The sequence below is a fragment of the Trichosurus vulpecula genome, chromosome 3 (assembly GCF_011100635.1).
Source record: "Trichosurus vulpecula isolate mTriVul1 chromosome 3, mTriVul1.pri, whole genome shotgun sequence".
Classification (NCBI taxonomy): Eukaryota; Metazoa; Chordata; class Mammalia; order Diprotodontia; family Phalangeridae; genus Trichosurus; species Trichosurus vulpecula.
In genome coordinates, this window is record NC_050575.1 from 214,190,863 (window position 1) to 214,206,846 (window position 15,984).

At 40.3% G+C, this 15,984-nt stretch overlaps 1 protein-coding gene across 1 annotated transcript in view; it reads right to left on the bottom strand.

The window, feature by feature from the left end:
• Positions 1–15,984, bottom strand: part of ALK (ALK receptor tyrosine kinase) — a 1,045,272-nt gene that overhangs the window by 528,128 nt on the left and 501,160 nt on the right. The window contains exon 4 of the mRNA XM_036748712.1: positions 7,261–7,462. Coding sequence (XP_036604607.1) covers positions 7,261–7,462 — 202 coding nt within the window. The remainder of the gene's footprint in view (positions 1–7,260; positions 7,463–15,984) is intronic.

The window sequence follows — 15,984 nt, forward strand, 5'->3', positions numbered from 1 at the left end:
TTATATATCATATATTTTATATATACATATATATGTATATATATGTATATATGTCCCCTCTCTTCCCAGAACAGTGAAGCTTCAAGTCTCTCTGGATACTTCTACCTTCTACTCAACTGTGGGACAAAGTAGACCTTCCCCATCATCACTTCAGAAGACTGAGGATGAAGCACATCTTCCACCCCTTGGCAGAGAGAGGAAGGGTCAGTGAGAGAACCAGACTGGCATTCTCAGATATGACCAATACATTGATTTGTTTCACCTGACTACACATATCTGTTATACGGGAATGCTACTAGTGGGATGCAAGACAGGGAGGGGAGGTAAATAGTAGAATAATAAACATGGAAAAAAGAAAACAAGTTATGCAGTTTTAGTCACTGAAATTAATTTACCTGCAATGGTCACTAAACATGCTTAGGTGGTTGTATTGATGTTCGATATCAAGGTTTCAATAAAACATTTAATTTTTTATAAAAGAGAGCATTGGCTTTATTCATGCTCAACATGAGGAGTAAATGAAATGTCTGTTGCCTCTTTGAAGTAATAATAACTCATATTTACAGAACCTTTCAAAGGTTTGCTGAGTGCTTTCTTCACAGTAACCCTATTGGTTAGTACAAATAGCATTATTTCCATCTAACATCTGTAGAAAATGAGGCTCCAAGAGGGTAACAGAGCAGCTGAGTGGGAAGAGGTTGATGTCGCTTCTTATGTTGGTTGCACGAGTTTTGCTAAGATGGAAGACTGCTGTGCCTTATGATTTGCCCTACTGCTGCATTCTAAAGTTCTCCTAACCTTAGAGAGCGTCTTTGCTCTCCAGACCACTGAGCACTGCTTCTTTCACATGATATACCCTAAGGATCTTTGGTCCTTGTCATCTACCACAGGAGGGAACCCTTAGGACTTTGGGGTCTTTCCAACTGGCCTGTAACTGAACAGTGTTTTATGTGACATCTCCCCCAATTAGCATGTGAGTTCTGTGAGAGCAGGGATTTTCTCCCTTTTTAAAAATCCATATCCTTAATATTTATTGCTCATTGGTAGGCTGGGCCAATATAATAAAAATGACAATTATATCTAAATTAATTTACTAAGTGCCATACTAGTCAAATTATGAAAAATCATTTTGTGGAGCTAGAAAAAAAATAATAACAAAATCCATCTGGAAGAACAAAAGGTCGAGCATATCAAGGGGATCAATGAAAAAAAGAGGTGAAGGAAGGCGGCAAAGCAATACCACATCTCAAACTGTAATACAAAGTGGTGACCATCAAAAATAACCTGGAGTGGTGGATCAATGGAATAGAGTAGGTTTGAGGCTTCATTTGAACTCCTGACTCCAGGCCCACTGTTCTATCCATCATACAACCCAGAGCCTCTGGCATTTAATAAATGCTTTTATGCTTATTGATTGATTCATTTGTCCATTCATTCATGTAAACTGTTGCACACTACTGACAGTGACTTATGCACAAGAGGCAGCATAACACACATTTTCAAAGATATACGGGACCAGAAAGGGAGATTGGTTGGTCATATAGAAAAGAAAAAAGGAAAGTTACATGATAACTTTATCGTGTATTTAAAAGGAATAGCAAGCTGTACATAATAGATTTGCAGTTTCATGTACAATCATCTTTTTTCCCTTTATGCTACTGTGTTATGGAAATGCTTGTTTTATTTCTTAAGTTCAGAATAAAATAATTTTTTTGAAAAAAGAATTGCATAAAATAGCATTCTAGAATCACAGAATTGATGAGTTGGTAGGATCCTATATGACTCTCTACTCCAACCAACACACAAAGGGACTCTCTACCAAAACACATTTGATAAGTAGTCACTCTATTTGAAGATCTCCAAAGATGGGGTATGCATTAGTAATAGGATGCAATAGAATGTAAACTCCTTGAGTTTTTCATCTCTAGCACCTAGGATAGAGTCTGGCATGTGGTAGATGCTGAATCATAAATACTTTACTGATTTGCAATGAATAGGATGAAAAGGGGATGAGGATGGCTGCAATCTGCACCAGAGGAGAAACTACCTATTCTAATGAAATCAAGTATCTATCAAAGTATTTATAATCCATGAAGTCCTTTTCAGTATCAGTAGTTCAAATGATTGGCAACATCTAACCCCCGAGGGACTGATTCTCACATCCACCCACTGTGATATGCTGGTCATGCTTAATAAAATCTGGGTTACTGGGGAACTTCAACGCAACAAGAGCAAAGCGTGTGGTGGAAAACTGGGCCCAAGGAAACTTCTCCAGAGCTCTTTAGGCCTGAAGCATAAGTGACAAGTTGGGGGTCAGTGAATTTCAATGGGTTTGTTTTGCCCACCCTCTGGTGCTTGATTTTACACTCCCTGGCCCCTGTGGTCATTCTAGCCAGATGAATGGATGACCAGGTCTGGCATTTCATCTCCTCTGTCCCTCCAAGGCTACCATTAAAACCAAATGACTTTGGCAGTGGCGATCCATCGTGCTTTGAAACCCATAGGGCCTCATGCAGGCTCTTCTGTCTTCCTAGAGTCAGGAAGGGAGGCAGCTGCAGTGATTCCCTTTTACTGTCTTTCCTCTGTTATTAGCAGTCACTTCCAATCAGGATGCTCCGACTGACATCACATCCCAACCCGCATGGCTCGCCAGTGGCTCACGACTCTCCGGTTTCCTGGGGATCATGTAGTTCCTGCATTACCATCCCTCAACCCACTCCTCTGAGTCAAGCTTTCCACAACAGGCTTTATTACACCTTCCCCCACTTTGTTACTTCAGACACGTACTGTTGATTTCCAAAAAGCAATCCCTAATCATCACTCTCTCCTGTTACGAGAGGAAGCCAGCAAGATTTGTAATAATCGCTGTCATCATTACTCAGCTGTTACTATGCTCTCTGATGCACCAAGAAGAACAGAACTTTAGTCACTAGGCCATAGGATTGAATTCTGGAAAGTATTTGAGACCTCACTCTGGCATGTATTTTAAAGGGTTTGCCTCCCGAAGACATAACACACCCAAGGCAGCAGGGTTTAGTGGAAAGAGCTCTGATTTGGTGTCAGAGGACCTCATTTCAAAATCACACTCCTTCCCTTGCTACTGGTGTACAGCTGGGAGGGAACCCTCTCTGGGTCTCAATTGGGCTATATGCCATGTCTCTTTAGGTTCTAAATACTAAGGTTTCTAATATTAAAATAAGAATGTTGGAGCTTTTGAAGAATGTAAACTGCTGAATATCTCAGGACCCTAACCTTAAGTCAGTTTGATCTGAGAAGTAGGATTATGATAAGGTAGCAACCAACATAGGCATGCCCACGGACACATATCTTGCAGATATAGCCCAGAGACATTAGACAATAGCTCCTGTGTTTTTCAGGTAAGAGACCTGTTAGGCAAATGCCTTTGTTTGCTCTGCAAGATTTCTGCCCTTTCAGGCTTTCCAACAGGCACTCAGGGACAATTCTCCCAAACAAACTGCAGTGGACTATTGATTACCCCTTCAGCTTGCCACCCTCCTGTCTCACCATGTATTGATCTGTGCCTGAGGTGGGCATGACAGTCTTGCCTAGCCCACAAAACTAACCTTTTAATTTGGCTTTTTGGAGTTGCTCTTAGTCTTCACTAAACTAAGAGGGAAAACTCCAAGGAGAAATTTTTCTGTTCCTGAGATACCCTCATAGGGAGAGGGTGGAACCCTGGTAGAAGCAGGCCCTGACCCAGGTGACCTTGCAACATCAACAAAATCTGTCTTCAGCACCATGTCTTCAGCAGGATGGGGCTGTTCAGCTTAGGGGTGCTGTGGCAGCACTGACAGCTAATATTGAAAGAAAGCTATGGCATAGGGTAAAAAAAAAAGGAACCAGGAAAGACTCAAGTTCAAATCCTGCCTCACATATTAGCGAGGTGATCCCAAACAAGTCACTTACGTTCACTGAGCCCTAGTATTAACGGACAGCAATAAAACCTACAGAATCCACCTCAATATTGTTGATAATAATGATGATGATAGTAACACACGTAAACGGTTCTCTGAGGTTTGCAAAGCACTTCACGGATGCTAAGCCATTTGACCTTCACAACAACTCTGTGTGGTAGGTGCTATTATGACCCCCATTTTATAGATGAGAACACTGAGACAGAAAGCATTTAGGTGACTCACCCAGGATTACACGGCCAAGAAGTATCTGAGGCACTATGTTCTAACTGCTAGTTCTTGTGAGAAACAAATGAGATAATGAATGGAAAGCACTGTAATGCATGTAAACCTTAACATTCTAGATGTGTCAGTTATCATTATCAGCTGTTATATGTTCCATGCATTTGTTCAATGGCTTTTTACAGGAATTTAGTAATGTGCCGGTGCTAGAGATAAAAAGACAAAAAAATGATAAAGTCTGTATTCCCGAGGAGCTTATATCCTTCTGGACTACATAATAGCTGATAACAATGGCTGGTATTTATATAGCATTATTTTAGAGAGACAGCATGGAATAGATTCAGTCCTGGCTTTGGATTCAGCTGTTATTATGCAACAAGAACAGAACTTCACTTCTGTTTTTATATTTCTGAACCCAGAAAGACATGGGTTCAAGATGTGATTCTGACATACATATATGTGACTTTAGGCAACCCCTCTGACCCTTTGTTCCTCATTATAAGGGGGCTGGGCCAGATGTTTATTTTTTAAAGTCTCTCCATTTTCTAAATCCAGGATCCTATAAACAGGCTATAGGACCATGGGCCAAGTGCTTATAGCCTGAAGGTGTCCCAGGAGATTCTCAAAGACTAAGTTTAAAAGGGGCCACCAGTCGGCGTCAGTGGAAAGAAATTCTATACTGGAAGTGCCCCTTCCAATGAAGTCAGAGGTCTGGACCAAAACAAAGAAAGAAAAGTCTGGCATGATTTCCCTGTTCAGATATGTACCCATGGATCTCTGACTTCCCCAGGACACTGAAAGAAGTCCATAGTTGTTTCTAGATAAGCCTTTCAATAAGACTCTTGGTATAAGAAACTGGACAAACTAAATTCTTTGCACTTGCTTGCAAGACTTTTTGAACCTTTGGTTTTCCCTCTACTCTGGCTCATGTTATTTCTTGTAGATTTTTTAATCGATGAATTCTTATGTATTCTGGTCTATAGCTAGTCCAGAATTTAGCTGAAGTCTTACATATGGAGCATTTTCTGGAGCCTTAGAGGTCTAACATATGGGCTGTCAACTCAGAGAAAATAGATGGCCCCAGCCAATGTGTGCTGACACTGGCACCTTTCTCTTGTCCCCAGATCTCTCCCAACTTCACTGTCATCCATCTTTGCAGCTTGCCCATAAGTTGTCCCCGGAACTCCTAAGTCCTGCCTTACCCATAATGCTAACACATTCTGCATGTACCAGTACTAAACTTTCGAAAGCTCATTGGGAGAGAAGGACATTGGTCAGTTATGAAAAGAAGGATGAGAATATATAGCTTAAGACTTAATAAAAGTCCTTTAGACTTGAATCATATTCCAATGCCTTTGACTACCCCATTTGCTCCACTCCTGCAATCACAATCCCTTGCAAACTGGACTCCATATGGGAAGCAACAGCTGTGCTGGAAGGAGACACAAACCCATGTAATTGCTCGGGTGAAACAGTAGGCCACCAAAAGCTGAGGCATGTTTGGCTTTTCCTGCTAGAGAAGAAGCTCTTGGCTGTAAAGTGATTTCCAGTCACCTGGAAAAGTCTCTCTGGCTGGAGCACTGAGAACTGCATGTAGATATATGAGAAGAAAGGCCACCATAATTTCATTTCTGCGGGAAGGCAGTCTGCAAGCCCAGCTAAGCCTTCAGAGTTCAAAGGGGATGAGGCCCATGAAATTACTAAAGGGGTAAGCTATGCTTCTTTCAGAGCTGAAAAATCACATTTTCTCTTTGCATCACGTCAGTGAGGAATGGAGGTCGCCCAAGAAGCCAACTTTTAGCTACCTCTGCCTCCTTATAAGTACCCACTCAAACAGTAGAAGGCCCCGTGCATGATTCAATTCAGTTCAGTTCAGTTCACTCCAAGAAGAATTTATTAAACACTTCTTATTAACAAGGTACTGTACTTTCAGAAGCAAAGCTAGAAATGTGGACTACCCTGGTAGAAACTGCAGCAAAGCCTCCCTGGCCCTACTTCAGAGCAGCCACGTGTCTTCCAAAGTCATCAGACCCCAGGAGCAGAAATGAGAGTAGATGCAGCCATTTTTACAATGGGAGTCTCTCATTTAGTCAAGCCTGCTAGCACGACACCTGGTGAAGTAAGTTATATAATGAGAGCAGTAAGAGGGAGTTAATGCAACTCTCCTACTTGCTCCTATGTGCTAGCTAATTAAGTAGGGTAAATTTGCTATATATCTGTTTCAGTTCATATCCCAGAATGAGGCAAGTTGTATTTGACCCTCAGACTGCATGTTGGCTCTGTCCTAATTGCAAAATGAAACAAATTTCTAGCATCCTTAAAATGTAAGGTCAATTATCTGGCCATTATATATACCCATGGAAAGGATAAAGCAACTGGGAGGAGCAGTCTCCTCTGTTTTGACTCAAGCTTGTTCTCCATTGCTCTTTGCACTTTACCCACACTCACCAGAGCCTTGTGAGCAGTTAACATATAAGCAAATTTAGAGGGCTTAGCACAAATGGGTCTTGTACACACCTGTAGTATTTTAAAGAGCCTTAGAAGTCTCAGATAATGTTGTATAAGAATATCTGCTGAGTTAGCGGAGCCTATGAGAGTACTTGAAGAAGACAGTTTAAAGGCCCACTATTGTGACTTCCAGGTTAGTTTCTTACCCCTGAGCCTTGTAGGAGTTTCCTGAACATTATATCGATGTTCAGATGTTTCTCAGTTCTTTCCTTCTGCTGAGGCTTTCCTTGTGAAAGTTGAGATTCCACCATCATAAATTGCTCTAATTTCTGTTTCAGACATTCTGGTCAACTCTTTCCTTCCTGGATCCATCTGGGTTTGGGTCAATAAGTATCTTAAATATGCAATTATCAGTTGCCCACTCTAACAGTTAGTTCTTGGACCTTGGAAAGGCAGTCAGCCAATGAGGTTAAAGGATACCCCCTTACCCTCACTCAAAGCTGTAGTGACCCCCAAAGGGAGTATCAGCAGTAATGGTCCATTCTGGTCCCTCTCTATGAAAAGATCATTGTATACTTGATATAAACTTAAGCGCCCTGGAAAACTTATGCCAAAAGCTAGTTTAAAAATAGTTTGAATGAAGGGCCAGACTTACCCATGTGTCTCTGGATTTGGAACCAGCAGGATCTCTCTCCTAGCTTCATTGTGTGGTAGGAGTTGGGCCATGTATCTCCCAGAGGTTTGGAGGTCCCTGTACACAGACACTTCCATGGTGCAGTGTTCACTGTTGCTCCTCATCCAAGGGCTCAGAATGGTATGTTTGGTGTTTTCAGATGTGTTGAGGAGAAGGAAAGAACCTAGGGAGAAAAAATAATGAGGGTTGAGCTCTAGGATGTGTCCAGACTATAGATCTAATAGGAGATAAGTACTTGGCATAGTTCTGGAATCTAAGAATTCAGGGTTCAACTCTGTCAAATAAAAAAAAAAAACGTTTATTAAAGCACCTACTATGTCTCAGGCATTGTGCCAAGTGCTGGGGATACAAAGAAAGGCAAAAAACAGTCTTTGCCCTTAAGGAAGTCATAGTCCAACGGGGAAGATAACATGTAAACAACTATGTAGAAACAAGATAAATAGAGAATTAATCGGAGAAAATCACAGAAAGAGGAAACAAACATTAAGGGGGATCCTATGCCATTGGGAAGTAGTGTCATAGTTTCATGCAGAAGAAAGAACCCTGGTCTTTTAAACTCCTACAAGGCTCAGGGGTAAGAAACTAACCTGGAAGTCACAATAGTGGGCCTTTAAACTGTCTTCTTCAAGCACTCTCATAGGCTCCGCTAACTCAGCAGATATTCTTACACAACATTATTTGAGACTTCTAAGGCTCTTTAAAAGAAAGAACCCTGAGTCAGAAGATCTGAATTCCAGTCCCAACTCTGCAATGCTCTGACCTTAGGAAATTCATTTAATCACTCTGGGCTTCAATTTCCTATTCTACAAACCAAAGGGATTTGACTAGATAGTTTTTCATGTGTTTTTTGCCAGTCTAAGTCCACAGTTTAGTCATTCAATAAGCCTTTGCTTATTATTAATACCTACTATATGTCAAGTCCTCTAGCATCTCTATGCTTTAGAAAGATAGTTCTTGACTTTAAGGGGCATGATAAGAAAATTCATCAAGCTTTCCATGTTTTGTCATAACCTCCTCTCCCCCCTCTCACTTTTTCAGTCTTCCTCCACCTTCTTTCACCTCCCCAAATACTCTTTGATCCGGCGATACTAATCTCTTTGCTGTCTCCTGAACAATTTCTGGACACTGAACAAATTCCATCTTCCAGTTCTGGGCCTTTATGCCTGCTTTTCTTCCTTCTCTCTGCCTTCTAGTTCCCTTGCCTTCCTTCAGGTCCCAACTACAACCCTACATTCTACAGGATCCCACTTTCCAGATCCCCCTTAATGCTAGTCTCCTTCCCTCCATTGGTTAGCATCCATCTATCTTGTATCTAGCTTGTTTTTACATAGTTGTTTTCATGCTGCCTCCCCTATTAGATGGTAAACTCCCTGAAGGCAGGGATTTTTGCCTTTCTTGGTATCCTCAGCATTTAACACAGTGCTTGATGAATAGTAGGCACTTAATAGATGTTTACCGACTGAATAACAATCTCCTGGGGAAGGTACAGAGTTAAGTAAATAGTAAATAAATATATTTAGAGAGAGAGAGAGAGAGAGAGAGAGAGAACGAGAGACAGACAGACAGACAGAGACAGAGTGACAGAGAGAGCGGGCATCTGAGTGGAGGAGAGGATCATCACAAAGGAGGTGGTGTTTGAGCTATACCTTAAAGGACAATGGGGATTCTAAGAGGCTGAGGTGAGGAAAGAGTGTATTTCAGAAATGGTTTAGAGCCCACACAATGTCATGGAGATGAGAGATGGCATATGTGAGAAGTAACGAGGGGGCCAGTAGTCTGGCTGGAAGGTAGAGTATGTGAAGAATGTTCAGTAAGTCTGGTTATAATCCTATAACTTCTCTGGCCCTCAGTTAATTGAATTGGCAATAGAGTAAGGAACTGAGAAGATTAGACTTCTTAGGGAGAAACTGGTTTTAGAATTATCAATGGTCAAAGGATGTCAATAAACAGTTTTCGAAAGAAGAATCAAAAACTATCACTAACTATATGTAAAAAATGCTCCAAATCACCAAGCAGAGATATGCAGACTAAACCAACCCCTGAGTTTCTCCTCATTTCTTTCGAATATTGAGAACTATAAAAAAGGGAAATGGTCAGTGTTGGAGGGGCGGTAGAAAGATGGCCAAAATAATGGAGCTGTCACACCGTCATAGAAAACAGTTTAGAATTATAAGTGAATACAAAAGCGTTTATGAAGCACAGTTCTAAACATTGGGGATGCAATTTTGAAGATAATCCTTGCTTTCAAGGATTCTCTTAAAGGAAGACAACACATACAGAAGAGAGGTGACAGGGGAAGGGAGTTTTGTCCTAGGTGGGGGGTGGCGGGGCAGGTAGAAAGAAGATGGAGAGTAGCAGCAAGCACAAGATGAGGTGAGGGCTGGCTGGAAGGTGAAACTGACCCACGGAAGGAATTATGCTTCTCACTAAACTGTTTCTGCCTGTTGACCAAGTGATCTCACTGTTGAATATGTGCTCCATGGAGGTCAGAAAGAGAAGCAAAGTTCCGTAATCAATCAATTGGTCCACCAGCAAGTATTTATTAAGTGTCTACCAGACACTGGGGATAGAAGTACAAAGAATGAAACAATCCCTATTTGCGAAAGAGTTTATATCCTGATAGGAGAAGCAATAAGCACACATACCCACGAGATATGTGTGTGTGTGTGTGTGTGTGCGTATATACACACACACATATAGATACATACAGACACGTATACATACATACACACATATCTACATATAAAACAAAGGTAATATGTACGTGCGTGCATATACACATACACACACATATATAAACACACATTGTCATTGTCATTGTCATTCTGACTCTTTGTGAATCCATGGACCACACTGTCCATGGGGTTTTCTTGGCAAGGATACTGTAGTAGTTTCTCTTCTCCAATGGATTAAAGCAAACAGAGGTTAAGAGATTTGCGCAGGGTCAAATAGCTAGTCTGAGGCCAAATTTGAACTCAGGTCTTCCTGATTCAAGACCCAGAACTCTATCCACTGAGCCACCTAATAAATGTATACAAAGTAGTAAAATACAAGGTCATTTGAAAAGGAAGACATTAGCATTTTGGGGTTTTGGGAAAAGCCTCATTCAGAAGATGTCTCTGGAGTTGCATTTTAAAAGAAGAGGGAGCAATCCTATGAAATGGAAAGGAGAGGTGCATTCCAGGCATGTGTTATAGCCAGTGCAAAGGCACCAGGAAGAGAAATGGAGTATTGATCGTGAAGAGCAGAAAGGAAGACAGTTTGGCTGGATCTTAGTATGCAGGAAGGGAAGTAATATCTAATAAGAATGGTATAAGAATGGAATGGTAAGACGAGGCCAGGTTGTTCAGGGATTTAAAACTAAATATAGGAATTTATATTTTCTCCTAGAAGCAGCAAGATGATGACTCTTTTTACGGTAGCAAAGAACTAGAAACAAAGTGGGTGCCTATTGAGGGGGTAATGACTAAACAAAAACTATAGTATATGAATGTAATGGACTAGTATTGTGCCATAAGGCTCTGTGGATATAAGGAATGTAGGGAAGCATGGGCAGACTTGTATGAGCATATACAGAGCAAAACAGAAACAACTCCTAAACAATATACACAATTATTTTAATAATGAAAAAGAAATAGTATTGAAAGATAGTAAGACTCTAATTAATTACAATGACCAACCTCAGCCTGGAGAACTGATGATAGAATATACCTTCCTCCTCTTAGTAGACAGGCTGGGGGTAGAGTATGGCTATGGAATGTTGTATATACCTTCAGATGTTGTGTCTATGTTAGATGGTATTTTTAAACTTTTTTCGTTATTTCAAAAGAGTGTTCAATGGGGGATGGTTATGGAGTGACCATTATGCAAAAAAAAAAAACAAACAAACCAAAAAACCCAAAATAAAACTTTTTAAGAATACATATGATCAGGATAGAAGAATCTTGAATTCCTGCCCCACCTAGCCCCTTCATTCTATGTGTAAAGCCTTCTCTAAAGTCTCTTTTTTCTCTAAATCCAATAATCCCATGTTCATCTCAAAACTGGTCAAGAATTTAGAGATTGTTTAGTGCAATCTCTGCAAAACTGGGCTGGAAACCATCATAACGCCAGGTATTTTGTTGCCCTCTCCTTACTCCCAGTTGGAGAAAAGACTCTAAACTATAGACCATCCCCATCCCAAGGACTGCCCCCCTAGAATGAGCCAATCTGAATTCCCCATACCACATGTTGCACCGTTTGAACGGCTCTGTCATCGGTCTCCAAGAAACATATATTGGAGAGGTTTTCTGTCATAATAAAAGATCTGTGCCATTTTACTGTTTCCAGCATTCCCTCCGATGCATTAATTTTATATTCACCTCTTCACCATTAAAGTTTGAATGGCTCTGCTACATCTTTGGCAGGCTAATCCTGTTCCAATGATGTCTCTGACTTCCCCTCTGGGAATAAGCTAATGAGTTCTTCACCCACTTCGGCTCCCTTGGGGCAATTTGAATTAGCCTTCTTTGGTTGATAACTAATTTATCAGATATTCAGGGGAACTAGCAACCAGAGATAAAGTATGATTCCTATGGGAAGGGAGGATTCTAACCACAAGCATCATTTTTTTTAACCCTGTGAAATTGTAAATCTTTCAAGAGACTATGCCTTAGTCATTTCCCAGCAAAGAGTCTCCTCCTCCCCTCCCCCAATATATTATTTATGTACTTTTAACAATCATATTTTAAAACCTTGAGTTCCAAATTCTCTCCCTCCCCTTAGCCCCTCTCCTACTATCGAGAAGGCAAGAAATATATCAATTATACATGTGAGAAATCATGCAAAACATATTTCCATATCAGCCATGACCAGCAAAGAATCTTCTTTTTCTTTTAAATTTTTTTTTTTTTAATTTTGAGACAATCAGGGTTAAGTGACTTGCCCGGGGTCACACAGCTAGGAAGTGTCTGAAGCATGAACTCAGGTCCTCCTGATTCTAGGGCTGGTGCTCTATCCACAGCACCACCTCACTGCCTCTTCTAGCAAGTAGTCTTAAACATATTATTAGTTGGTTGATAGATCTGTTGAAGAGAATCCACATAGTGGATTTACCACCCAGGAATGGTAAAACCCTTTGACAGATAGCCCACAGCATGCATCATTATTATTGTTGTTCCATTTTATTGGTGGTGAAGCTGGTCTTCCAAGAGGGAGTAAGAGGAATTTAGATCAATCCAGTTCATTCAATTCAATTCAATTCAGTTCAACTTAACTGTTGGAGTTATTCCAACAGTGGCAGGATTGGGATATAAAGTACTGGATTTGGAGTCTGAGAAACCTATTCAAATCATGGTTCTCTTTCTTACTACCTGAGTGACCTGGTAGTAAGGCCAAGTAATTTAACATTTCTATGCTTCATTTCCTCATCCATAAAAGAGAGGGTTGGACCAAATTATTTCTAAGGTCATTTATATCTAAATCTATAATCCTATGAGCAAATATTTATTAGGCAACTTCCAGCCGGCAAGATAATGTCCTAGGTGCTGGGAATTCTAAGAAGACAATTCTTATCCTTAATGAGCTTACTTTCTGTTGGGAGAAACAAACTGGATTTGGAACTCGCTCCACCAATAAGATCTCAACCTAACTATAGCTTAGCCTTTTGGTAAAATGCCTGAAACTCATAGAGGATAAATGACTTCTCCAGTTATAACGTGGATACTCTTCATTTGAACTTGGGTCTTTCTGACTTCATGGCTGGTACTCTATGCACTACATCATGATGACCTTCACAGTATGTATTGGCAAAGCAAGTAAAATGTAATTTAAGGATGGGGAAAGGACTAACACCTGGGACAAACTGGGAAGGCTTCTAGAGGAGGTGGCATCTGAGAAGGATGTAAAGGAAGATTAGGATCCTAACAGAGAGACGTGTATTCTAGGCAGAGTGGGTGGGAAGAGACCAAATATGAAGTTTGAGGAATAGCTAGTAGTTCAATTTGGCTAGGATATAGAAGGCATGAAGGGGAGCAGCATAGAAATAAAGAATGCAAGAGCAGGGTTGGAAAAGACTCTGGAGGTAGCAAAGAAGCAGATATATGTGCCATCTTTACTCATTTAGTAGTGCATTAAACTAAACTATACTTGGGCAAACTTGGTGCCAATCCGTTAATGGCTCAAAGAGAGCATCTAGTCCAGACCTTGGCAGAGACAATGGGAGGGCAAGTTGGTCCTGGGCCAAATACTGTCTCTCCCAGCTCCTGGCAGAGATAGGAAGGTCAGACTGACCCTGAATAAATGTCAGTTTCAATGTACTCATACTAGCCTATACCATGACTCCATCTAAGTAGTACTGGATTAATGAGGGGTGGAGTGGGAGTAGAAGATGGTCTTAGTCTTCTGGGGCAGGTACCATCAAAAGAAATATGATTTAAATGTTAGCTTTATAAGGAAAATGCATCCAAGCTGGTTGCACCTATGACATGAGAAAGGATTTCTTTGGCATAGATTCATATATTATTAGATATGGAACAGACTCTAAACATCATCTTATCTAACCCTCTCCTTTTACAGTTGAGGAAACTGAGACCCAGTGAGTGACTTATCCCAGTTCTCTTAGCTAGTCAAAGGCAGAGACTTGAACCCAAATCTCTTCTTAGTCTACTGCTCTTTCTATTATACTCAGTCAGAATCAGAAGACTTGAGTTTGAATCCTGGCTCTGCCACTTACTTTGACCATAGGAAACTTACTTGACTTCTTTGAGCCTTAGTTTTCTTGTCTATAAGACTAATACTACTAATAATACCTATAAAACTAATAATATCTATCTCACCAGGATGCTGAGAACCTCAAATGAGATCATTTATATAAAGTACATTGCAAACCTTAAAGACTCAATAAAAATGCCAGCTATTTTTACCAGCTATTTACCAGCTATTATTTTTATCACTCCAGGTTCAAGAATAGTCTTTTTAAGATGACTATTCTATCAATGCTGTTCCATGACTGTAAGTCACTGAAGTCATCGAAAGCAAGTCACTGAAGAAGTGAAAAGCTATCTCATCCACAGGGAGATGGAGAGGCGTGTGGCGAGTGTGAACAGGCTGCAACATATGACAAATAGGAAAATACAAAGAAGAAACTAAATAAAGGCTATATCATCAAAGAAATGTATGCTAGAAAAAGATTATGGGCTGGTCACTGACAAGGGAGAGGAAGAACCACTGGATGGTCTGTGTTCTCCAATGCTAACCTCCTTATATCAAAAGAAAGTAAGGGAGTCCCCAAGTATGTTGGATGGACTCTGTGGGAAACCCATGAGTAGACATGGAGAAAAGTTACATAAGATGGGCAGATACGGATAGAGTGTGATTTGAAAAGCAAGGGTTCTTAAGCTGGGGTCTATGAACTTGTTTTTAAAAAAATATTTTGACAAATGTACTTCGATATAACTGACAAGCCTTTGTATTTTATTTTATGCATTTAAAATATCTGAGAAGGGATCCATGGGCCTTGTCAGATTTCCAAAGAAAGGGTTTGTGACATAAGAAAAGTTAGACACCTGACCTAAAGTGATGAGATAACAGATCAGTGATGTTTTTTAGTTTTCTATTAAAATAAATTTTATTATATGATTTCCATTTCTCAATATATTCTCCTTCTTCCTTGTTCTCCCCAAGAGGCATTCTTTATAATAAAGAAGGAAAAAAAGTTCAGCAAAACTAACCAGCATAAAGAGAATGATATTTCAGTATTCTGGAACTATAATTCTCTATCTCTGAAAATAATGGGGTGGGGGGGAAGAAAGTGCTTTCTCATAAATGAATGAAAAGAATTTATTACATGCTAGATACTTAGCCAAACACTGGGAAAATGGATACAAGCAAACAAAATAATCCCTCCCCTCAAGGAGGTTATATTTGAATAGGGTAAGTCAACATACATAGAGGAGTAGTGTATGTGGAGGAGTGTTTTAGATGGGAAAGATAGAGAGAATAATGATTGGAGTATACAACTGATTGACATATTGGAAATTGGGAGTGGGTCTAGCCATGCATACGAGTCAAATAAGGCACGGAGATGGTTAGGAAATTTTATGGTGAGTTTGGGTCCTGGCAAGATAAAGTTAACGCTAATTACTCAGAAAGCAAGAATCTCAGCGGTAGGAGTTTGAGTTCCAGGTCAGAGCTAGACTCTGGAGCATAGGCAGCATTGCATAGAAAGGGCCTCTTCTGGGGGAGCAGGCAAACTTGGTCATTATAATTTCTCGGCCTTAAGTTCCAGTTGTTTGGGGTTTTTGTGTTCTTTCCTTTTACGTTTTTTGTAGACAGCTCGTGAAATATTTTTTTCTGGTTTCAGTTATTCTACTTTGCTTTGAATGATATCTTCCTAGGTTTTTCTGAATTATAGTGGTGGTGTCACATAGTGATGCCTCCCATACACGTGGCATGATATAACCAGTGACTAGCCAAGAATAGAACCATTGACTTAAGTAAAATGGGCCTTTGTTTCTCATCATGGCGCTAGTCCATCCCATCTCTCTAATACCCTTCCCAGTAACCTCTAAGGTCCTCACAATAGAGTAGATTTTTCTCTAGGGCAGCTACCAGGTAAATAAGCCCTGCACAATATTGCTTTTGTCAAAAAGGGGTAAAAGAATTATAAATGTAGCATGGGAAGGGACCTTGGAGGTCTTCTAATAC